This window comes from Phyllopteryx taeniolatus, chromosome 10 (assembly GCF_024500385.1).
Source record: "Phyllopteryx taeniolatus isolate TA_2022b chromosome 10, UOR_Ptae_1.2, whole genome shotgun sequence".
Classification (NCBI taxonomy): Eukaryota; Metazoa; Chordata; class Actinopteri; order Syngnathiformes; family Syngnathidae; genus Phyllopteryx; species Phyllopteryx taeniolatus.
Genome location: NC_084511.1, coordinates 10,807,425 through 10,833,092, shown reverse-complemented (window position 1 = coordinate 10,833,092; position 25,668 = coordinate 10,807,425). Strand labels below are relative to the sequence as shown.

General features: G+C 40.4%; 1 protein-coding gene across 10 annotated transcripts in view; it reads right to left on the bottom strand.

Annotated features, from left to right (window-relative positions):
* diaph2 (diaphanous-related formin 2) overlaps positions 1-25,668 on the bottom strand; it is a 563,702-nt gene that overhangs the window by 201,242 nt on the left and 336,792 nt on the right. For all 10 annotated transcript variants that reach the window (XM_061787877.1, XM_061787869.1, XM_061787876.1 and 7 more), the window contains one exon: positions 863-987. In XM_061787877.1, coding sequence (XP_061643861.1) covers positions 863-987 — 125 coding nt within the window. The remainder of the gene's footprint in view (positions 1-862; positions 988-25,668) is intronic.

Here is a 25,668-nt window from a genome sequence, read left to right as displayed (position 1 = left end):
TCATGGCGCAAACAAGTAAATAAGGCTAGCTTTTTCATTTGTATAGACAGGCTTATTGATTTTTTGTTTTTTAATGCTTGGAGGACTTAGCAACAGTAACTCAGGGGGGTGGCGACAAGGGGGATTATGAAACTTGCAATAACATCAATATTAGGCAAGTAATGGTTCCAACTATTGAGCATACCTACAGTACATCCATATATCCATTTATCAATTTTCATTCCAGTATTTTCTAAGTGAGCGGGAGCCTTTCCCAGTGGGCCCCCTGGATTGGTCTCCAGTCAATCACAAGGAACAAAGACACAGAAAACTCCAATTCACACAGAATCCATCCTATGTCGGTTGCATGAAAGTCACCTCAGTGAACCACTGCACTATCGATGACCAAAAAATAAATTCCACTTACGATTATTTAAGAAAAGGCTAATTCTATTGTGGTGGCAATATTGAAAGAGAACAGATGCCACGAGAGAACACGGTCATGCGGCCGGGTCAGGAGATGAAATCAGGGAGAGGAGATAAGTTGGTTTGAGGGTCTGGAGCCACCATTAAAGAGTCCCCCGGGGGGACAGCCAGCCGTGGCAGACTGCAGTAAAAATAGCTGCAGGCATGATTTCACTCAAGGGACCCGGGAAAGAAGTGAAGAGGGAGATCCGATCAACATCTCACAGCAAGGCAGCCAGATCCATTCTCTTAAGGTCCCCCGGGTGCCACCTATCACACCAACTGACTTTAAGTGCTTACCGGCGAGGACGCAAACACTGCATGTATTTGCCGCGCCAATGCATAGCGTGACCTCATATTCTACACGGTGTAGATCTATATAAGTATGCATGCTATAAATGCATCAGAAAAAGGATATAAACATTTTTTCCACAAACTTATCTTGCGGGTCGTCGCTTTTGGGGAAGTTCTCAATGTCGTTCTCCAGCCTCACAATGTGGCGCTCCATGGTGGTCAGACTGCTTTTAAGAATTTCAGCAGACACTGTAGAAACATATAAGAAAATATGATATGTAAATTTCTAGCACTAGGAGTGGCATAGACGTGATGTTTTGACTCCAGCAAGTGATGCATGAGGAGTGTGTGTACAGTACAGGTATAAGCATGCGTGTGAGGCTCATTAATCAGTCTGTAATCACTGTTTGCCGAGTTGCACTGGATTTCACAGTATTCAGAGCCGCCTTTTCAAGCAGACACTTCAAACAGCAAGTCTTAAGGGATCAGATGGGACACAAGCCTGAATGCACAGCTGTGTTTAGGTTGATGTTAAAAGGGTTTAGTCTCACACATGCGCCCACACATGCACAGGAACACACTTGTGGAGTAAAAACAGGAAGGAGTCATTAAAGGAAGCACACTTACTGTAGTAACACACTTAGTAACTAAAATAGTTGACCGAGTCTAAGTCGAAGAAAACCCAATTGTAAATATAAATATAATATAAAATGTATAAATATAAATATAATGTACATGCTTTGTTGATGCACCTTAATATATGCGGTAGTAAACATTTTTGAAACGCACTGTGACAGAAGGCACAATCAGTATTTTCAATGGGAATTGCTTTTGACATTACAGTGGAACCTCAATAAAACGGACCCTGATATAACATATATCAGATAAAACTGACCATCGGGACTGAAAATATGTCCAAAAATAGTTCCCATTTCAATTGGACAGAATTGAACAGAATTGGCCACTGTTGTTTTCTGGCACTGTGGCGCAAAGCAGAATCAGAATCAGAATCATCTTTATTTGCCAAGTATGTCCAAAACACACAAGGAATTTGTCTCCGGTAGTTGGAGCCGCTCTAGTACAACAGACAGTCAATTTACAGAACACTTTGGAGACATAAAGACATTGACAAAAAACAATTGTGCAAAAAGATGCAGAGTCCTCTAGCACTTAGAGCAGTTCGAATGGCTAATATCGCAATAGTCCGGTGCAATGACCATTGTGAAAAGGGCACTGAGACTTCAAGGAGTGTATGCGGTTTAAAGTGACGAGTAGTGCGATAATCTGGGACAATGGTTGTGCAAATGTTACAGATACTCCTCAATCAGTGTGCAAATGGAGCAGATGCTACTCTGGCATGAGTGGCCAGTATATGCAAATAGTGCAGCACGGCAAGACAACTACAGTGAGTGCACGAGTAATACATAATTGGCCCCACAGAAATGTGACAACGAACTCAAGTCAAAAAATTGCCAGCTTGTTGTAATGGAATTATAAATTAGCTGTTTAAGAAGTTGATTGCAAGAGGGAAGAAGCTGTTGGAATGTCTACTAGTTCTAGTTTGCATTGATCGGTAGCGCCTACCTGAGGGAAGGAGCTGGAAGAGCTGGTGACCGGGGTGGGGAGGGTCCGAGAGGATTTTGCATGCCCTTGTCTTAGTTCTGGCAGCGTGCAAGTCCTCAAGGGCGGGTAGGGGGGTACCGACAATCCTTTCAGCAGTTTTGATTGTCCGTTGCAGTCGGAGTTTGTCCTTTTTTGTAGCAGCACCAAACCAGACTGTGATGGAAGAACACAGTACTGATTCAATGACTGCTGTGTAGAACTGCCTCAACAGCTCCGGTGGGCAGGCCGTGCTTTCTGTGAAGCCACAGGAAGTACATCCTCTGCTGGGCCTTTTTGAGGACGGAGTTGATGTTGGTCGCCCACTTCAGGTCCTGGGAGATTGTAATTCCCAGGAACTTGAAGGTCTCGACGGTTGACACAAGGCAGCTGGACAACGTGAGGGGCAGCTGTGGCAAAGGATGCCTCCTGAAGTCCACGATCATCTCTACAGTCTTGAGCGTGTTCAGCTCCAGGTTGTGTCGGCCGCACCACAGCTCCAGCCGCTCCGCTTCCTGTCGATATGCAGACTCGTCACCGTCCTTGATGAGGCCGATGACAGTGGTGTCATCTGCAAACTTCAGGAGTTTGACAGTCGGGTTCGCTGAGGTGCAGTCATTCGTGTAGAGAGAGAAGAGCAGCGGAGAGAGGACACAACCTCGGGGCGCCCCAGTGCTGATGCTGTGTGTGGATGAGGTGGGCTCCCCCAGCCTGACCTGCTGTGTCCTGCCCGTCAGAAAGCTGTAAATCCACTGGCAGATGGCAGGTGAGACGCTGAGCTGGAGAAGCTTGGATGAAAGGAGTTCAGGGATGATGGTGTTGAACGCTGAGCTGAAGTCGACGAACAGGATCCTCGTGTAGGTCCCTGCACTGTCGAGGTGTTCTAGGATGAAGTGCAGTCCCATGTTGACTGCATCATCCGCAGATCTGTTCGCTTGGTAGGCAAACTGCAGAGGGTCCAGCAGGGGACCTGTGACACTCTTGAGGTGGTCCAGCACAAGACGTTCAAAGGACTTCATGACCACAGATGTCAAAGCGACAGGCCTGTAGTCATTCAGACCCGAGATTGCAGGTTTCTTGGGGACTGGGATGATGGTGGAGCGTTTGAAACAGGATGGAACTTCGCACAGTTCCAGAGATCTGTTGAAGATCTGAGTGAAGACTGGAGCGAGCTGGTCCACGCAGACTTTGAGGCAGGATGGGGACACGTGGTCCGGGCCTGCCGCTTTGTTAATCTTTTGTTGTTTGAAGATGCGTCTCACATCCTGTTCATGGATGGTTAACGCAGAGGTCAGAGGTGTGATTGTGGTCGCGGGTGCGGCCGGGTTGGTGTGTGGTGTGAAACTGTCCTTTTCAAATCTGCAGTAGAAGGTATTCAAGTCGTTGGCTAGTGTGCTATTGTTCTCAGCTTGGGGGGATCGTCGCTTGTAATTAGTCAGCGATTGGAATGCATGCCAGACTGATTTAGAGTCGTTTGCGCTAAACTGTTTTTCCAACTTTGCTGTATAGATCCTCTTTGCAATGTTAATTTCTTTGGTCAGCTGGTTTCTAGCTCGATTATACAGGGCCCTGTCCCCGCTCCGATATGCATCCTCCTTAGCTTGGCGAAGTTTAGCAGTGAACCACGGCTTATTGTTGTTGAATGTGCGAAATGATTTTGTTGGTACACAGACCTCTTCACAGAAACTGATATAGGATGTGACAGTGTCCGTATATTCATCCAGGCTGCCAGCTGAATTTTCAAAGACACTCCAGTCTGTGCAGTCTAAACAGCTTTGAAGTTCCATCTTGGCTTTCATTTGTCCACTTTTTGACTGTTTTCACTGTAGGCTTCGCACATTTAAGTTCTTGCCTGTACGTCGGTATTAAGTGAATTAAGCAGTGATCAGACGAGCCCAAGGCTGCACGAGGTATAGCACGGTATGCGTTTTTTACCGTAGTGTAGCAGTGGTCTAAAGTATTATTTTCCCTGGTAGGACAGTCGATGTGCTGCTTGTATTTAGGGAGTTCGTGGTTGAGTTTAGCTTTGTTAAAGTCCCCCGAGAATAATGAATAACACCCTCGGGGTGTTTTTTTTCAATTTCGTTGACTTGATCGGCGAGCGTTAGAATGTGGCAGGCAGAGAATGTGGCTGACATATTTCCTGGTCAGAGATATACAATATGACTAGATCCAATTCCAAGAGACATGCCTACATAGCGGCCATATGGAATGTGGGGCATTGACGTGGCGACCATGTGATGATGGTTGTATCTACTGTCTATTGTACATAGAGCGCAGCTCAGAGAGAGAGCGGCATGGATGCGGTGTTCACTCTGAGGAACACAAAAGTCTCTGGAGTCTGGACCATGTTATTTTTGGCACAGTAACATTACTTTTTGTCACGCTGTTCACCTTTGGCGACGAATTTGAAACTAGGAAGCACATTAATTCCTCGCGGCTAATGAAAGTGACTCGCCTATGAAGAGTACTGTACGTCAACAATGTCACAATGACCAAGCACGCAGGCGTGGTAAATTTGGATAAAATGCAAAACATTAAAACATTTTCAAGCTTTTGATATATTTATTTACAATAACTTTATATTGTACTGGGCGTTTTAGGCCACAATTTAAAAAAAAATAAAAAATAAAAAAAAAATTTAATAATAAAAAAAAAAAAAACTCCAAAACAATATTTTTTTACTGTACAGTACTATGGGTGCATATGCCCCCCCCCCACCAAAAAAAAGGGCCTCAATATGCTATATCGGACTATCCACCACCCCTATTAGTCAGTTACATCGAGGTTCCACTGTGTATGACATATTTCACTTCTTGGAAAAAACATTAGATACTGTGGATGGACATAAGTAAATAAGGTTTAATTTTGATGGACATAGTAAGCTAGATTAATTGTATAAAAATATTTTCAATATATAAAAATGGATGCAACATTTTTAATTAATTTCACACCATTTTTAGCATCCATCCATCCAACTATCGGCCTATCCCAGCTGACTCTGGGCGAGAGGCGGAGTACACCCTGAACTTGTCGCCCACCAATCACAGACCATTTTTAGCATCTAACAAATTTGGAAGAGCAAAACTAATAGGACTAGTTATTTCAATCCCTTAAGCAAGTGGAGTAAATCTTGAAGATAGTTGTAGTTTTGGAGTAGTGAAAGGGGAGGGCAAGTCAGGGTTGGCACTGGGTCAAGAAACCTCTTGGCCAATGTGGCTAAACAGTATAAAAAGCTTCAAGCTTCACTTGTATGTAGTTACCCACAAAATCACATGTGTTTATGTGGCTAAACTTTTATCCACACTTAGCCAGTCCTCGTCACAGGGAACTAAGCCAAGAAGCTTTAAAGATGTGGGCCCAATTAAAACTACCTAGTCATCAATCAGGAGTAGAGCTGAACAATTTGGGAAAATACTCTTAATTACTAAAATATTGTAGCGAATTCGCCCTATGGAACAAGTGTCGACAGCACCCCCAACGGGCTGATAACCTTTGCATTCCTGCCTTCTGACCCTCAACGAACCGGTCTGTTTCCACAAGACACAGGAAATCTGGTTTATGCCACCTGAGCCATAAACTGGTCAAGAGTCTACCCCCAGCCATTCTTACTGGTTTCTCCAATAAAGACCTTGTTCTGCAAACTGATCTAATGACCAGGAATTTGAGAAATCCTCTTTTCAAATTTGGCAGTCGAGACACCCACAGACCTTCACAGGAACTCATACAGAGGAATTACAACCAACCTTAGGTCATTTTTAATGTCCCTCTATACGCTCTGGGATCATTGGTGGAGCACGGGCGACACCCGCTCGCGTTTAAGAGTCACTGCAAGCGGAAAATTGTTACTCACGGTTTTACCGCGCTAAATGTCTGTTTTGATGTTTTACGAATATATATTGCACAAATGCTCAAAGTATACAACCCCAATTCCAATGAAGTTGGGACGTTGTGTTAAACATAAATAAAAACAGAATACAATGATTTGCAAATCATGTTCGACCTATATTTAATTGGATACACTACAAAGCCAAGATATTTAATGTTCAAACTGAGAAACTTGATTGTTTTTAGCAAATAATCATTAACTTAGAATTTTATGGCTGTAACACGTTCCCAAAAAGCTGGGGCAGGGTCATGTTTACCACTCTGTTACAGCACCTTTTCTTTTAACAACATTCAATAAATGTTTGAGAACTGAGGACATTAATTGTTGAAGCTTAGTAGGTGGTATTCTTTCCCATTCTTGCTTGATGTACAGCTTCAGCTGTTCAACAGTCCGGGGTCTCCGTTGACGTATTTTACGCTTCATAATGCGCCACACATTTTCAATGGGAGACAGGTCTGGACTGCAGGCAGGCCAGTCTAGTACCCACACTCTTTTACTACGCTGTTGTAACACGTGCAGAATGTGGTTAGGCATTGTCTTGCTGAAATAAGCAGGGGCGTCCATGAAAAAGACGTTGCTTGGATGGCAGTATTGGTTTCTCCAAAACCTGTATGTACCTTTGAGCATTAATCGCGCCTTCACAGATGTGTAAATTACCCATGCCATTGGCACTAACACAGCCCCATACCATCACATATGCTGGCTTTTGAACTTTGCGTCCATAACAGTCCGTATGCTTCTTTTCCTCTTTGACACGACGTCCACAATTTCCAAAAACAATTATAAAAGTGGACCCGTTGGACCACAGAACACTTTTCCACTTTGCATCAGTCCATCTTAGATGAGCTTGGGCCCAGAGAGGCCGGTGGCGTTTCCGGGTGTTGTTGATAAATGGCGTTTGCTTTGCATAGTAGAGTTTCAAGTTGCACTTACGGATGTAGCGCCAAACTGTATTTACTGACATTGGTTTTCTGAAGTGTTCCTGAGCCCATGTGGTGATATCCTTACACATTGCTGTCGGTTTTTGATGCAGTGCCGGCTGAGGGATCGAAGTTCACGGGCATTCAATGTTGGCTTTCGCCTTGCCACTTACATGCAATGAGTTCTCCAGATTATCTGAACCGTTGATGATATTATGGACCGTAGATGATGAAATCCCTAAATTCCTTGCAATTGTACGTTGAGGAACATTGTCCTTAAACCGTTCGACTTTTTTCTCACGCACTTGTTCACAAAGAGGTGAACCTCGCCCCATCTTTGCTTGTGAATGACTGAGCAATTCAGAGAAGCTCCTTTTATACCCAACCATGGCACCCACCTGTTCCCAATTAGCCTGTTCACCTGTGGGATTTTCCAAACAGGTGTTTGATGAGCATTCCTCAACTTTCTCAGTCTTTTTCCCACCTGTCCCAGCTTTTTTGGAACGTGTTGCAGCCATAAAATTCTAAGTTAATGATTATTTGCTAAAAACAATAAAGTTTACCAGTTTGAACATTAAATATCTTGTCTTTGTAGTGTATTCAATTAAATATAGGTTGAACATGATTTGCAAATTATAGTATTCTGTTTTTATTTATGTTTAACACAATGTCTCAACCTCATTGGAATTGGGGTTGTACATCATGATATCAATGTCACTAATAACTGTTTCTTTCAGGTCTGGCGCCAAATCTGTTTGTCAACCGAATAAGATGATTGTGTTTACCTCAGACAACACAAAAATGTTACATAACAGATATTAAGTGTTCTTAGCCACCAAATAAAGTTGAAACACTCATTGCATAGGTTTACCATGGTGTGTGAGAGACAATGCAAAAGCTGGGAATTCTTTCTTATTTTAGATCCACTGGTTTTAGACCACATATAATTCTGGAGTGAAAGTCAATATCTAAGGTGTGGTCTGTCCTTTCCGCTCTTGCCTTAGGGGCAACTCCCCTTTCTTGGAATATGGAAGCCTTTTGTTCTCTGGGCTCTAGTTTTCCTGCTCTGCCGAAGATGCTGGCTCTCAGCCAAGAAGCCCCACTCCTCACCACGAGGTGAGGGAGGTGAGCCAAAACGCGCTAGGCCCGGACAAATCTTACTTGCCGCGTCAACAATCGCACTTTTGTGTGAGGGTGAGTCACCACCAAGAGGAATCTGGCAGGAAGGATTTGTGGCCACGTTTTGTCTGAGCACGTGGCGAACAACGTCACCCAAGGGCTTTGGCCACACTACCCTTGCTTTTTCTTTTTCCGTCTTTTTCTTGAAATCAAGCCACCGAGAGGATCTACCCGCCTAGCTATTTGTGTTCTGTGCAACGTGAGTAGAACTTTCTGATTACCAAGTACAAATTGATGCATAATTGGGCTTAAACTAGCGGTCACCTAATTCCCAGCTCTAGCATCGCTCACTGCACATCCACTCATCCCACACTTACGTCACGAGTTCAGCCAAATGTTTATCTATACCTTTTTGTAGTAAAGTCCCTCTGCATTGTTTCCCCTGTAGTTGACCTGTAAATTTAATTAAATTCTCTCTAAACCTCCACTTGCTGTTGTGTACTTTGTGTGTTTTTAGTGAAATAATAAAACCACTGTAATCGAGAACTATTATTTCATTCATGTAGCAAGCCTACTAAAATACCGAGATTAATCGAGGTTTTTCGTCACTTTTCCTAAAATGTATGAATATAAAAAGAGACGTGGTGTCCTACACGAGACGAATATAATTCAATTATAACCTTTTAAAGTTAATTAAATTAACCCGGAAGCAGATGCAGGCATCTATTTCCTGCCTTTTTTTTTTTCTTTGTCCCAATTTACGCTTTTCCCAAACCAAATATACGCTACATTATCGTCAGCATTATTCACTAAACACAAGAAAAAAACTATTCTTTAGTATGACCAACACAACATTGGATAGAGCCAACAAATAAACAACTATTTCCTGTACACCAGGTCTAAATGTTAATGATGAATTGATATGAAGAACAAATCTGTATTTTACTATTGAATTGAAAAAAGTGTCAGTCAAGTAGAGAGATAGTGACACGAGTGATGCTTTTCATCACCAGGATGTGCGTACAAAAGCGGTTCAAATGGTAAACTATATTAAATTAATCACTCAATCATCAATTCATGAATCTTCTTATCAATTAAAGTGTTGAGATGATTGACTTATTAGTTAACAATCCTCAAGAAGGATCTTAAGGACTTTATAAAGCATTTTTTCAAATAATTTTTTTTTTGTTGACGATAAATATTAGTATTCAAGATTTTGGGTATTAAATATTAGTAGGCTAACTTTAGCTGTCAGATAATTGTAACACATTTCTAAAGCAGGACAATGTGGTCTAAATTATATAAGGGGGGGGGGGTGACCATGGTTGCCTGGGGTCCCCAAATGACAAGCTAGCTACGCCCTGGTTCAGGCTAGCGCCGCTGCTCAGCATGACGACCAAAGTGGGATTAGGGGCTTGTGTGTTGATGAAGAAGGCAGCTAATGTGAATTGCCGGACACATTGACCATTGACCCTTCAAAGGTACCGGAATTTCTCGTGTATAATGCACATTGCCAAAAAATTGTCAAAAGTCAATAAAGCACATTATAAATAGGTATAGGCAAAAATTGGAAAACAAATAACTTTCACATTTTATAAATGTATGCCACTATCTGGAGGTTATGAAAAAGGTGTACACGTTCATTCCAAAACGCCACCGTCACCTAGAGGTTATGAGAAAGGTGTACACTTTCATACTTATATGACACCGCCACCAAGTGGTTAGAAAAAAGGTGTAGGTCATTCCAATATGACGGGGGTATACTGCATATGTACAGTTGTGCTCATAAATTTACATACCCTCGCAGAATTTGTGAAATATTATTATTATTTTTTTTTAATATGACTGATGACTGAACAACAACCATCATTAATCTCTTTATGGTAATGTTTTGTTTAATGATAATGCTTTTCTGAAATGCTTGACCGTTGAAATTGAATCCCATTCAAATAAAATTAAATGTGTTTCGCCTGGCCCTTCATGTTTTCTTTAAAGAAAATTCTGCCTGGGTAATCAAACATATGAGCACAACTGTGTGTTTTCTAATTTACTAAATAAAAGTAGGGCTGTGAATTTCAAAATAAGAGCAAGTAAATACAAATGAAATTATTAAGTGTATATATACAGTGCTTAACTTCAGAACAAAATACAGATAATACTTCATGTTTTGATCACATGGGTAGAAGCAAAATCATGAATTGTAAAAAGGCATTATACATACAGTAGGTAGAAGGGTTTTTCAGAATGTTTAGGTCAACTTTGAGGGTGCGTATTATACATGGGTGCGCACTATACACGAGCAATTACGGTATGTCGCAATAAATTTACATGCTTCAATTCGGCACTAAGCGGCATTGGGTCTTGTCTTCCCCGATGCGCTGCTCCCCGAAGGTGGGAAAGCCCATGAGCCAGACTGCTTATAGGAAGCTGCGGCTGGGCGGCGGATTGAAGAGGGTGGGTTTGGGGGTGGAATCTAAACCATTAACACTGTTCACAACGGCAGAATGAGCGCTCACTTTCACTTTGATCAGGAAGGGCTTTTGAGTTTTGACGCAGGCAATTTGGATTTGCCAGCGTGGCGAGCGTGGGTAATATTCGCTTCGCCACACCCTGTTTCAATTACATACAGTGGGTACGGAAAATATTCAGACCCCCTTAAATTTTTTACTCTTCGTTATAATGCAGCCATTTGCTAAAATCATTTAAGTTCATTTTTTTTGTCCTGAATGTACACACAGCACCCCATATTGACAGAAAAAATGGAATTCCACCGCCCAGGCGGGACAACAAAACAAAACAAAAAACGTGCACCACTACACGGCTGCAATTGTCTTTACTTAAATATTCACAATATATTTTATGATACTGGTAAAAATCACAATATACCTGTATACAAAATCTAATATCATATTATTAGATATCATATATCATATTAAAATGGAATGGCAGCATTGTGGCTCACGTTTACACAAGCTCAGCCTTCAGCACAACCGCGGACGCTACTTCGAGTGGACGGCCGTTTGAACACACAGGCACACACTGAGGCATGGTAACAGCCCCACTGTGATGGGTTTAGTGGTGCTGTAGCAATACAATAAGCAAAGGGTTGAGGTCACTAGCGTTATTAGACTGCAGCAGGTTGGGTAGCTGCAAGCGTACAGTAACATGGAAGTTATGGAATGCTATCATATTAACTGTGGTGACATTTGCAGTTAGAAAATAATTTAAGGTCCTAATATTGCTGCTGTTGTGTAGTATCACCAAATGTCACATTGTAGATACAGGTTCTTTTTGTATTTTGTTAATGTTGCAGATATTTTATTATGTTATTTTTTTTCTTTTCATGTCTCAATCAATAATTCATGATCTTTAATGGCGATAATATAGGAATTGTATAAGGGGGTATGTATTGTATACAAACAATTTAAATACACTGTCATGCCGGTTAGGATTTTCTGCCCATTACTAAGCACCCACCATTCGATTAGATGATCAACCTATTTCTTAGGTTATTGAACTCGCTTAGTTTCTTCTTTTTCTTTGATTTTTTTAGAAACTTTATAGGTTTAATACCAGTGCATCCGATTGGCACAAAATCCGGCACTCATGTCTCTCATGACAGGATGCACGGAAATTAGCAATGGACCTATGCTGTCAGCCATTTTGGTTCAAAGGTACCATTTTCTGAGGATTTGAGTGTTTTACCTGAATTCAGCGTTCATGGGAATTCAACGTTACAAGCTTTGTGAGTATAACATGTCAACCGAACAAACAATTGTCTTCAGTTATTTATGCAAGGTCAAGAATTCAATGTGGATTAATGACATCAGAACAACAACATCACAACAAAAATAATTACACACATTGTATATTTAAATATAAGACAAACATCGTTTTAGAGATCGTCAGATTAATGCTAACACTCAATGGAAAACCCTATTGATGGGCTAGCTAAAATGAACATTAGATCATAGGAGGGATTTACCTTCAAATAACAAATATTCACACCCAAATATTGTAGTAACACATACATCCATCCATCCATCCATTTTCTGAGCCGCTTCTCCTCACTAGGGTCGCGGGCGTGCTGGAGCCTATCCCAGCTATCATCGGGCAGGAGGCGGGGTACACCCTGAACTGGTTGCCAGCCAATCGCAGGGCACATACAAACTAACAACCATTCGCACGCACAGTCACACCTACGGGCAATTTAGAGTCTTCAATTAATGCATGTTTTTGGGATGTGGGAGGAAACCGGAGTGCCCGGAGAAAACCCACACAGGCACGGGGAGAACATGCAAACTCCACACAGGCGGGGCCTGGGATTGAACCCTGGTCCTCAGAACTGTGAGGCTGACGCTCTAACCAGTCGGCCACCGTGCCGTAACACATACAGACAGGTAATATATAATGATATATATAATATATTCTTATAATCTGTGAAAATGAGTTGATTAAAGTTATTATTATTGTGACTTTCTTCTTCTACTCTTTTCTTAGTTTACAGTAAACGTGTAGAGCCATGCATATATTGCACCACACTGCATCTAAGAGGCCAAGGCAAAGTTGTGGTCGCAGTTTCTGGCAGGGCGGATTGTAGTGTAACACTCGGTAAATGTGAATTTGTTGTTTCCCAGAATGCTTTGCTATAGTTAAAATTATTGTATCACGTTTTGACTGTGTTACAATAGATTTTTAATGTGTTATTTTGTACAGAGAGTTTAATAGTTAAAGTGGTGTTGTTTTTTACTACAGTCTAGTTTAACTGGTGTCTTTTTTAGTGGCAATCTGGCACCCTTACTCAGAATGATTCGTGATATAGCCTATAAATACTACTTGCAGACCACATATAATGTGAAAGTCAGATGGTCCACACCTTGCTTAAGCTGCAAAACATGCACAATTACATTATTGTCCTGTACTGGTGTCAATAAGACACAAAAAGATGATTCTTCTTCTTCTTCTTCAAAATAAGGGAACTGAGTGGAAATTTAGCGAACGATTCCAATCAATCATTTATTTTAGAACCAGTTCTCACTTCCCATTTGAGATGGAGAAACCAAGGCTTTATGAAGCAATGAATGACTTTTAGACAGTCGGCGTCAAATAATTAACTGGGTCAAAGCATTTGACACACTTAAAACAAGCTCCATCTGTTGGCGAAACCGGCATATTGGTCTTCAAGGGAAGTGTTGACAAAGCTTCTTTCATGGCTGTCATGTGTCTCACTGTTACATGTTCAATAAAGACCTAGTTTTCTATTATTGTCATTGTGTTCTTTGGTAGAATGTTCCAAAGTGACTATTACTACAATGTGATGTCCCATAATAGGTGCCTACAGATTGGGAGGATAAATCATTTTTTACAAGTTATATCGAAACCAAATGTATTTATACAGCACTTTTCATACATTCATCCATGGCGATCACCCACTCTTTTGTGTTAGGTGACCTCTTAAGCTTTTTGAAAGGTAAGGTTTGTCATGTAAATCTTTTTTCTCCCTTCTTGGCTTGTTTGTTGTAAATGATTGTGATGTACTGCATCAATAAAAATCTTTAAATCTATCCAAAAAGACTCCATTTGGCGAGTGATTCTGATACATTTAAACGGGTTTCGAATGAGCTGCAGACAGGCCCACCCAGTTCAACAGTGCTGTATTGTTCAAGTCCTTGTTTAACGGTGATCACGTGATTTTCCACGTTTGAACCAAACACCACTTTTCCACTCCTCCGCTTCATTTGGTTGAATCAGATTCGAGCAGACAGGCTCAAGCATAACATCCCTAATTCCCATCCCTAAGACATAATGAAAACAATGATGTACTGTAGTAATTTTAAGAACTGCAGTCAGTTATCTCTACTGGCTACAACTATTTTTGTCATAAAAGGAGACTATCATTCAAGCCAAGATGGCGCCTGGATGCCTTAGTAACATGCTCTCTAGTACTGACCATGTTTTTGTCTTTTTCGTTTGTCTTTGAATTGCTAAGCACTGGGGAGTACCCTCGGGACCTTCTTTTGCCAACTTCCACAAATCAACAAAGTTTTATTGCTGAGTTACTCACGAGAGGTGCGACGAGTTGAGCGACTGCACTCTATGGTGCATGGAGAAGACGAAGACAACGCCACAGACGAAAGCGTGCCGGAATGCAGGTTAAGCTCTGACAGTGTGGATGCCGCTTCCGTCGATTCACCTCGCAAATCTACGCTCTGTACCCAAAAAAAAGGACAGGCTTCATCTCCTAACAAAGATCAATAAAGACTTTGCACGTTCTGCCGCTCTCTGCTTCACAGAGACTTGGCTTTGTGAACGCATCCCCGACGGCACCGTAACTACACTAAGCGGACCGCGACATAAAGCTATCGGGGAAAACAAAAGGTGGCTATATGGTTCTACAGCAACGAAAAATGGTATACTGATGTCATGGATATCAGCACACACTGCAGCCTGGACTTGGGGTCGCTGTTTTTGAATTGCAAGTTGTAGTTGGAACACACCCGCCGGTTCCCTTTCTGAAAAAGGGGGACCACCACCCCAGTCTGCCAATCCAGAGGTACTGTCCCCGCGATGTTGCAGAGGCGTGTCAATCAGGACAGCCCTACAACATCCAGAACCTTTAGGAACTCCGGCCGAATCTCATCCACACCTGGGGCCTTGCCACCGTGGAGCTTTTTAACCACCTTGGTGACCTCCACCCCAGAGATAGGAAAGCCTGCCTCAGAGACCCCAGACTCTGCTTCCTCATGGGAAGGCGTGTCGGTGGAGTGGGGCATGTGGCTCGCATAATTTGTGAATGCAAACTGAGACACTATGGACAATGCGACTTGTATGTGGCTTTCTGCTCGGTCAAATGATCCGTGATCACGAACCAGAAAGAACCCACGAAATATCTGGATTACATGTATTGACAAAAATTGCAGGAGGGTGAGGACAGGACAGTCACTGGGAACAAACACCTGACATTTTAGGCACATGGTCGAAAACCTTATCAGATTAGTAGTGTATCCAACATTTACGTGCAAGAAATGTTTGATATTGCCTTAACTGCATGCAATTTACACAGAGACTCAGAATCACATAATCATTTAATTTGATGGGTGACAATGTTACCTCGATGCAGCAGGGAAGGGTAAGGTGTGACACTTTAGACCCCTGTCCTGTCTTACCACCATTCCCTTTCACATAGGCACCATTTTGCCCGGTCTGCCCCATTAACACTGATAGAATCTTTAAAGCAAGCTCAAATTTCCTCCCTCAATTTTGTGTTGTGCCGACAGGAAAGTTGCATAACCTACTGCTGAGTTGTTTGGCCCTGGTAGAGCAAAAAATATCTCAATTTGAAAATATTTTTTAAGGTCAGTTAATACTTTTCAGATGCACTGTACTGTACATTGCGATTTCTGCCGTTTTGAGGCAGATTAAGCTAGTGTGTGCAGAATGTAGCGCATATTCTTTTGTGATATCATTACTAAAATTACCACAGAAATAACATAGCTATTTTCAGAGAACAAAACATGGCCACACTGTTATCTTCTGACTCCATACTTCAAGGGGATAAGAGGAGGAACAGGGGGAATAAGAGGCTACATATACTCTTCCTCATTCCAGGCAGAAGAGGAATTCTGAGATTTTAAAAATTATAATAATGACTGCTGTCAGCAAGACCTGCGTCTTATTGATGCATAGAGAACATTTCAGAGACTGTTCTTAGGTTTCGAAAGAGGAGCCACAAGCGTACATACAAAAGCTGCTTTCCCTTTTGTCTGCTTTAGCTGCACATTTTTATTTTTATTTATTTTTTTACACTCGGATGGAGTGTCTCCAGTTAAATGATAGTGTTCATGTGCTTGTATTTATGTGACAGTTCAACCCCATAAACCACGTTATATGGTCATCTTCATAAGTAGAGACATATTAGAACGTGCAGCAATGACCAACCTCCACTCGACTTCAAGCTATGTTGACATTGCTATTTATGGATGTCAAAGGCTGAGTGTATTTCATCTAGAAAAATAGTTTTACATTGATGCTTTTCTATATACAGTAAGTCAACTCTATTTGCCACAAAGATTTTGAGCATCTGCACCAGTCACATACGGTACATCATCACTCAAAGTTGTTTATTCAACTTGCGAGGCAATTGGCCATCTAGTAAAGTTGAACCAAAATTAATGGATTTTTAAAATGTGAGAGATCAAACAGATGATGAGAAAAAGGGAACAAAAAATCAATGGGGTTCTTTCCAGTTCTTATAGTGTGTTGTGTAGTTAAAATGGGCAACACGTCACGCACGCACACACACACACACACACACACACACACACACACACACACATATACACACACCTAAATTGATATTGCCACTGACAATCATTAGTTTCCTAGTCCCAAAACAGATAAACATAAAGATTAGTAGTAGCAGAAGAAATAGAAGAAGTTAGGCCAACTGCTGTCTTATCTGGTTACTGTTACTACATTACATTACATTCCTTTGTGTCATTTTTATTGTGGGCAATGACTTGGTTGCGTGTTATACAAACACACTACACAACCAGTTGCTCCTGTATCCGTCCATAGCTCGGCTCAACTCGGTGTTGGCCACAAATAAGGATTTGCAAATGTAATTATTGAACAGGTTTACAATTTGCTATATTTGGCCCCAACTGTTTTCTGAGCAGATCGGTGAGTAACACCCCTCCTAATACAACCCACACCACAGGATAATCTCTCTGGATAATCTTTTCAAGACACGTGACAGTTGGACATTTGCTCATCAGAAGGGGGTAAATGCTAAAATCCCGTTGAACTGTCATTTTGTTTGTACCCCACTTAAGTCAATTTGTATTCCTATACTTTTGTTAGTTGCAGCACGCTTAGTTTGTTTAAAAATCAATTCAGTTGTCATTTTTTAAAGTACTTTTATTGAGATAATCTCCCCTCTGCATTTTCTGACTTCCTGTTTCCTGACATTATTAATCAACAATCAGTTGTTTCAAATATGCCCAACCCATTGTCAATACCACTTACAGTTACTCAAATAACACTTTTTTAGCCTCCACAAATGTGTACTTAGAAGGTACTGTAGATTCTAGAAGTTCATGACAAAGTATTGAGTGGCCAATAAACCTGCAAATTTCTTGCGTGTTGAACTGCAGAGGGCAAAGACCTCCCAGGGAATAGTTATCATCACCACTGGGTCAATGTCTAAACTTTCCCATACATTGAAATATATATTGTAATTGACTCCATTTGAAATTCCTCCAGAGATCTGGCACTGGTTTGGAGCTGTGGGGGCTGCAAAAATGAATAATGTCTCACAGACATGACCTCCATTCTAAAGGTCTGAGGTGCAATATTATTTTTTTTTTGGGGTAGCAGTGATATTTTTGCTCTTATATTTTTATCCAAGTACATTTTTTTTTAAACTACTCACTAAGTCCCGCCTGGGACAATACTTATGTGAATCTTGCATTACTTGATGAAACATACATGTCTTTATTTTTTCAAAGATTTAAACTAGTGTTATGATAAAGATAAGTTCATGTAAAGCCCACTGCATAACTACTATGTAATAAAGCAAAGCACACAGTTTATAATAATTTAAATTAAAGACAAGGAATGTCATTGCCTTTCACTTTTTTTAAGTCACTTATTTTTATATGTGCAGTACTTTTTTCATTTTTAAGTGATTCCATATTCTCATTTATTTATGTATTTAAAATTCTGTTATTTCATTAACATAAGCCATTGGAACCTTATGTTTTCACTCTGGGGAGGGGACAAACGCTCTTATTATTTTGATGTTTGTCTGTACATGAAGAATTAAAGTAAATGCATATTAAAACAGGAAATGGAGCAAAAGAAAAAAGGATTGGCAATGCAATTAGCACAGTGACAAGTGACAAATTAAGAGAAATTATTATTATTTTCCACATAGTGTGGATGTTGTCGAGGTAATAAACAATCAACTGGGAACTATTGTCTATGTTCTGGCATTGTGTGGTTGTTATATACCCTATTTATGTGTGACAACGTCGAGTAGTTTAGCAATTTATTATTTACAATCAGATTTGCCACTGTAAAGTTTGCTTCATTATGACAACAAAAGCGTTTTTAATGCTAAAAATGTGCCGAAGGGTTTGCCTCTGTCACCTTTTTTTGGCACTGCTCATTAACCGCATTTACCACCTTAACATCTGCCATTTTTAACATCACATGATAACAAGTAATCAGAGGGAACAATGTGGCTGCCTTGTCATGGCAACAATGTCAATTTCACTCGTGCAGATGGAGCATCTTTGATTCCTGCTGAAAGGGGAACACAATTCTTATGAAGAAAACTTGGATGAAGACAGCGTGGACGAAGATATTGATCATGTAAATTAGGATAAAGTGGAAAAAGACAGGGAAGATGACCAAAGACAATGTGGGCAAGCCAACGTTAATGGCTAAAACATGAAAAATGACATGTTTGTGAAGACAACAAACAGAACAAAAAATGTTGAAAGGCAACAAGCAAACAGAAACATTAAAACATGGTGGAAAACTATACAAATTAAGATAATGGCGAAAAAGGCAACGTAAAAAAAGACAATGTGGGAGAAGATAAGGTTGAGAATGTGATGGCAAAAGAGCATGTGGAAGAAGAGAACATGGATAAAAACAGAGTCAAGGTAAACTGGCAGCAGGTACTCACCTCATTCACCCATCATTTAATGAAAAAAAATAAATATTGTGCAAAAGCATTAGCCTCGTAGTAGCTTTGTATATCTTAATGAATCTTTTTCCGAACATTCATTTTGACATCATAAGCCAGAAAATATTAGTTTGTTTCCACAAAACTGTTTGAGTCACCCGTCCAGCACCCGGAATCATGTTCATTACCCACATAAACCAGAAAGTAGCCCACTAACTAACAGATAGACTTACAAAACAAGTATGACAATTATTCATTCGTATGAACAGTTCAGCCTTGGTTGAAGTCTTCGCTCTACTTAAAGACATATGTGGCCATTATAGCACTGCTCAAACAACAAATACATTGGCGATAACTTTTGCACAGTAATGTAGATTGTAATGAATGGACTAAATAACTAAAGTATTTATCTTCATTGATCAGAGTATCACAGCCGTCTAAAGGAAAACGTATTTCCAACTTTTCCCATGGTGTGGTTTGTATGTAAAAAATACATACAGGTAAGTGAATAACTTTTCTCCATGTTCCAGATATAAAGTAAAGCATATACTGTATAACATTTAGCTAGCGATACTTGTCATCGGACCGCACATTTTCGCCGTTATTATATAGTACCTTGTGTAAAACCTGACACAAAATGTCATTGCACGATGAGGCAGATTCGCTCAAACAACAACCAAACAAATGCTGTCACTAATTTACAGCCACCAAGTCTCTCGATGAAGAGCACACTCCATCTATATGCTAAGAAGTCTAATCCTCTTCAAAGGTATTATAAGGCTGCTGTGTAGGTAAGGACAACAGGGCTGTCTAGATGGATGTTTGCTATCTTCGAGAAGTGTCTGCCTATCATATAGCATTTATTTACTTGACTGGCGAATAAACAATCCAGTGAAATATCGCAAATATAATGATGATAGGGTGGGTAGAGGTGAACCTGGCTGAGCTCACTGCATAGATACAGACTGAACAGAAGCTTAGCTTAGAAGCAAATTAGGTTGCTTTGGACTTGGTGGAGGTCTATGACCTACTGAATGCTTCTAGTTTGTTTCAGTTTGAAAAATGCAGGCCTTAACGTGACATCGAAGGAAACTGCTAATGTATTCCACAAAGACAGTGTCAAGGTCATTTAGCAATGAGTTATTTAATGCATTCAATAAGTGCCTTATTTGTAAGATTTTGTCATTTTACTCATTTGTATAAACTCATAATCAAAACATCCTGCTCAGTACCCACAGTGTCTTTTACATGAGTGTTTATTATCTTGTTTTGTTTGCTTTCCCCTTCAGTAGTCCCTCTGTGATCCATTCATGGCTCAACAGCTTCCTCTATGAGAGACACTTCTGATGTCTGAATGAAGGAACACCTGAACCAGAACTTTTGACACACTTCTCCTATCCACTTAATAAATCTTTTGTTTTTATCTTTCAACAGAGTTAAGAGGTTGAGCTCAGTCAAAACAACCATACAAAAATATACAATACTTAATGTAATGACTTTAATCAACAGAACTGAAACAGGCAGATGAGAGTCTACCATGTTACTGTCAGTGTGCTAGATTCCAGACTTCTGGAAAGTAGGAAATATGCCGCTTGAAACTTCTGAGGTTTGATCTCAAGCAAAAAAAAAAACATATCTGATGACCTCGATAAGCGTGTTGTCTAAAGTAGATTAGTGGACTATGTTGAACGCTAGGAGCCTACCAATAATTTTTCCATCTTTGCAGATTATATATATATATATATTCATACACACCATATACCTTTAAGACCAAGTTCTGTTGAATGCTAGTACAGCCCATAAAAAACAGATACCGAGAAATGGCCATGACTGACCACTCGTGTCCTGATGTGTTTATATTCAGGTACATATGGACCCCGAGTGCACACTACTGCCAACTGCAACTCAAATGAAGCTAAAATGTCTTTGAATGCCACTAAATCAATGAGAAAAATAATGTCAGCTCAGCAGCACCTCCCTGCTCAGCAGTAGCAGCAGCACCTCCCCAAGTGCCCCAAAACGGCCGTTTTATAACAACAACAAAAGCGAGTAAACAAAAGAAAAGTGAATTAAGAAGCTTATTTCAGTGACTGTGGCATCAAATACTGTTGATAATATAATATTTTAATTGATATGACTGGGTACAGCTTAGAGGTGTCACAATTCATGCTTGACATCAAATTAATCAACTATTTTGATAATTGGTGAATTGTTTAGAGCCATTTTTTTTAACTTAACATTGTCCAATCCTCTGAATTTAGCCTCTCAACAGTAAATATTCAATGATTTCTGTCATCCTTCATGAAAGCAGAATGATTATCTTTAGTGTTTGATCAAACTAAGACTTTTACAAACATCTGCTTTTACTTACCTTACTTATTTCCTGACATGTTGTGGACCAAACCAGTAACTGAATCATAATCAATTCATGAAAAAAATAAACAAAGTTAGTTTAACCTATTACAACAATAATTATTTTTTCAGTATTGTGACTGGCTGTTATTCATATTAACAGCCAGTCACAATACTGAATCCTATCCGTCGACGTCAAGGTGCGCTATCGGAGAGTTGTCAATACTGTATGTCACACTACATGGAAGATATCCCAGAAACAAAATCAAACATGCTTGACTTTTTATTGTGGGATCACGACCAAGGATTTTAAGTTTTGTCATTCCCGACAAAATATGTCGGGCTCGATCTGGGAAATCACCCGTGCTATCAAATCGGGTCAATATCGGGGCTAAAATCCTGTAGCTTGATATAGGCATAAGGGAAAGCTATACAGTAAGTCAACACGCCTGTGCTCATAGACCATGTCACGTATCATGCACCCCCACCATGTGACCTCGCCACCCTGCATTCCAGTACTCCAACAGTGAGAAATATCATCCCTCCATCATTGTCTGATTGATTTACAGTCTCCATCAGAGATCCTCAACATTTTCCAAATAGAGCTCTGCGAACCCGGGATATCCTGCCCATTCCCATGATTGGCATCTCTGATTGTTGATGTGCCTTCGATTGAAATGATATATTTCCAGAGCATAAACAGACAGTTGCTCCTTAATTAGCTTAAGTTCAGCAGCCGTCCTGATGAAGAGGCATGTTTCAGGTAGTGGGTCGCACCAGTTCCATCATCACATGGTAATGCAATGAATTATGTTCATTCCCTGACTGGAAGAACCAAAAACGGGATACAAGACATTTGGCAGCTGAAGAAGAAATGCATTATGAATTATCTAGTCGAAGCCAAGTCTTCAATCTAAATCTTGCAAAGGTATGTTATGCCATCATCTAGCCCATGGTGCGTTCAGTGTGGCAAAGTGACGGGGCTATCAGTGTCACAATGACAGATTACTTGCAGCCGAAGCGACCCCACATCAGCAAGTGTAAATATTCTGAATAATATTCAACCTTCAAATACAAACAATCTATGTGGACTGCTGTGTGGTAACCATTATTTAACTTTTTGGGCCAAGAGGATGACAGTGTAATAGCCACTGACATTCATGTTACACCCGCAAACACATTGTACTCGTGTGTGGTTTCCAAAATTTCTTTATTGGTGATAGAATTAAGACTGATCATTTTTACATATGCTTTGCAGCTTTGCATTTTGTTTAAACTCAGAATCTGCTTTGCTACAACAGATGCAAAACCACCTTAGAAAATGGGATCAAAGTACAGTTTACAAGTTGATAATGTCCTTCAAAATCTACAACATTTCATTCGAACATTAGGAGTGGCCATAATAATTGATTCAATGATCATGAAGAAGTGAGCGATAGTGTTAAATTGATTGATGATTAATTGCTTCTGAACTCATTTACTGCCAAAAACGTATTAATACGCCTTTATAAACCCCTCCGTTTAGTGCCAAAGACGTATGAATAAATTTTCAGTATTTTTATTTTTTTTTTTTTTATTGTAGGGTGTACACTGCCTCTCGCCCGGAGATAGCTGGGATAGGCTCCAGCACACCTGCGACCCTAGTGAGGACAAGCGGTACAAAAAAATGGATGGATGTAATAGAGGGTTTGGCACAGCTACACATTACATATCTAAGGCTTGGGAAGGATTTTAGTATGATAAATCGACACCAGATGGCAGCAGTAGCTTTGATCAGTGTTTTTGTCAGCACGTCAGAAGAAGACCATATCCGATGAAGACCCATGTGACGTGGTGGAGCGTTGTAGGGTCGTAGTTGGGAGAGAGAGACACGGTGAGCCCTAGTTAGAGACCATTGATAAATATAGTTTAATCTAAAACAGAAAGGATGATGTACGATTTAAAGCCGTGTAACACAGGTCGTGCCGAGCATTCGAAGTCTCGCGGTGAGATTGCGACCATATCCCGATCCACTTCCCCCGAAACGTGGACTGCCATCGGACTTTCGGACTCGGATTACAATGAGCCTGATCCGGGTTATCATCTGGGAGCAGCAGGGCATCCTCCATGAGCCCCCAGAAAGTCACCAAAGAGGTATGAACTTGTTAACTTCAAAGCTAACATCCATAGCATGAACGATGACTCAATTTTACCATTTTTATCATGCAATGTGCACTAAAAACAAGACAGTTTGTCTGATGATAATACAGGTTTACAATTCATGCATCCTGTGGACATAAACGTTGAGCATCGATAGCTAGATTAATTGGATAGATTTTTTTTAGTATCGTTCTTTTATTTATAGACAGAAAATAATTATAGAAATATGATTTTCAGACAGGCGGCACGGTGACCGACTGGTTAGAGCGTCAGCCTCACAGTTCTGAGGACCCGGGTTCAATCCCCGGCCCCGCCTGTGTGGAGTTTGCATGTTCTCCCCGTGCCTGCGTGGGTTTTCTCCGGGCACTCCGGTTTCCTCCCACATCCCAAAAACATGCATTAATTGGAGACTCTAAATTGCCCGTAGGCATGACTGTGAGTGCGAATGGTTGTTTGTTTCGATGTGCCCTGCGATTGGCTGGCAACCAGTTCAGGGTGTACCCCGCCTCCTGCCCGATGACAGCTGGGATAGGCTCCAGCACGCCCGCGACCCTAGTGAGGAGAAGTGGCTCAGAAAATGGATGGATGGATGGATTTTCAGACAATGTGATGCGTGAAATGTAGATTTTTTAAAAACTTTCCTCTGCAACAAAAATATTTTGTGGTAATTGTGCACATTTTGATAAATTGAAGTTGGTGCAACCAGCTGCAGATGCACTCCCACACCTCTTGGCAAGAAAGGTGAAAACATTATTTTCATCCACACTGCAGCAATAATATGTTTCATTTTTATGTTAATTGTTTATTTTTTTATCATTTACAGGCGGTGGGTCAAGCAGTGGCGGGGGTCTTTTTGGCAGGATGTCTGCTGACTGGGAACCCACAAAAGTCCAACACAAACGCACACACACACACACACACACACACACACACACACACGCACACAGCTGTACATATTTCAAAGTTCATGCATCATCAATTTGAAAATGTATGTATTAGACTTGTAAATAAACTGTTATTTTGCAATCAAAATACCCTTTTTTGTCTTGTTTATGTTGTTATATAGTAGGTAAAGATAGATATTTGAGCTATCATAAAGCAAAAGAAAGATAGCATCAAAGTGAAAGTTCTGCATGAAATGCATCGTTTCACAAAAATTTCTTTTTTTCCGTTTTTTTCTTGGAAACAGGTATTTTCAAGAAACACATGTTCAACTGCTGTTTACAAAAGAACGGTAAAAGGTAGAAATGTACTTTTTTTCCTGATGAAAGAAAAGGGTTCTTTTTTTCTTTTTTCCACATTTCTATAGGTATAGAACACAGTTTTTGTAGGCCTTCAAAAATCAGTCAAAATTGTCAAAAATGGCTGGCACTGGCTCTCCCAATTTATGAAAAACAGCTGGCATTAAATGAGTTGAGTAATTGAGACAAAAAGGATTACAGCATTTGTCTGTCACTTTGCAAGGACTACAAATTTGGTTCTAAAAATAACACATTTGTTGAGCTGTGAGTTCGTACCTGTTCTACTTTTGCTTGCTGTTATGCTTCAACCTACATGTAAATGCATGAATTTGGACCTATTGTACACCCTAAAATAAAATTAATAACACATGTGGAGAGATTCATATCCCTTCACAACAATAAAAGGTCAGATCAATTCTTACAGAAACCACATTTGTCCTGATTTAGCAACCAAACTTCAGTGGACACAAAACCTGTTCAGAGACATACGGATATAACATATGTATTAATACTAGCCCAATCAAGCGGTGATGAGACAAAACAAGTGTCACTTTAAGAGAGCTGTCAATTTCACTTGTGTTTGCCATCCACATTTAGGCTAGGAGATGACATAAAAGTAAAATAATGCCAATTTTATTCAACAAAAAGCTGTTAACTTGACTAAGGTCCACACATACAGTACACATAAAACATAGAAGAGAGGTTTCATTTAAATGACAATTGTTTAGCATTTGTGCAACTTCAACATGTGGACGAATGCGGGGCTAGCCTCGAGGAAAACTGTCTGACATTGACTTCTGGGACGCAACTTGGAATTCAAACTTTTTTTCTTGTGTGTGTTTTCAGAATGACTTAGTGTTCTACCAAAAGGTGAAAAAGGTTTTGCATTGAAATTTGCCATTGAGGATCCATTATGTTCTTATTTTCAAGGTTAGTTTTTACCAGAAATACGATTAGATTTCCCAATCACTGAGT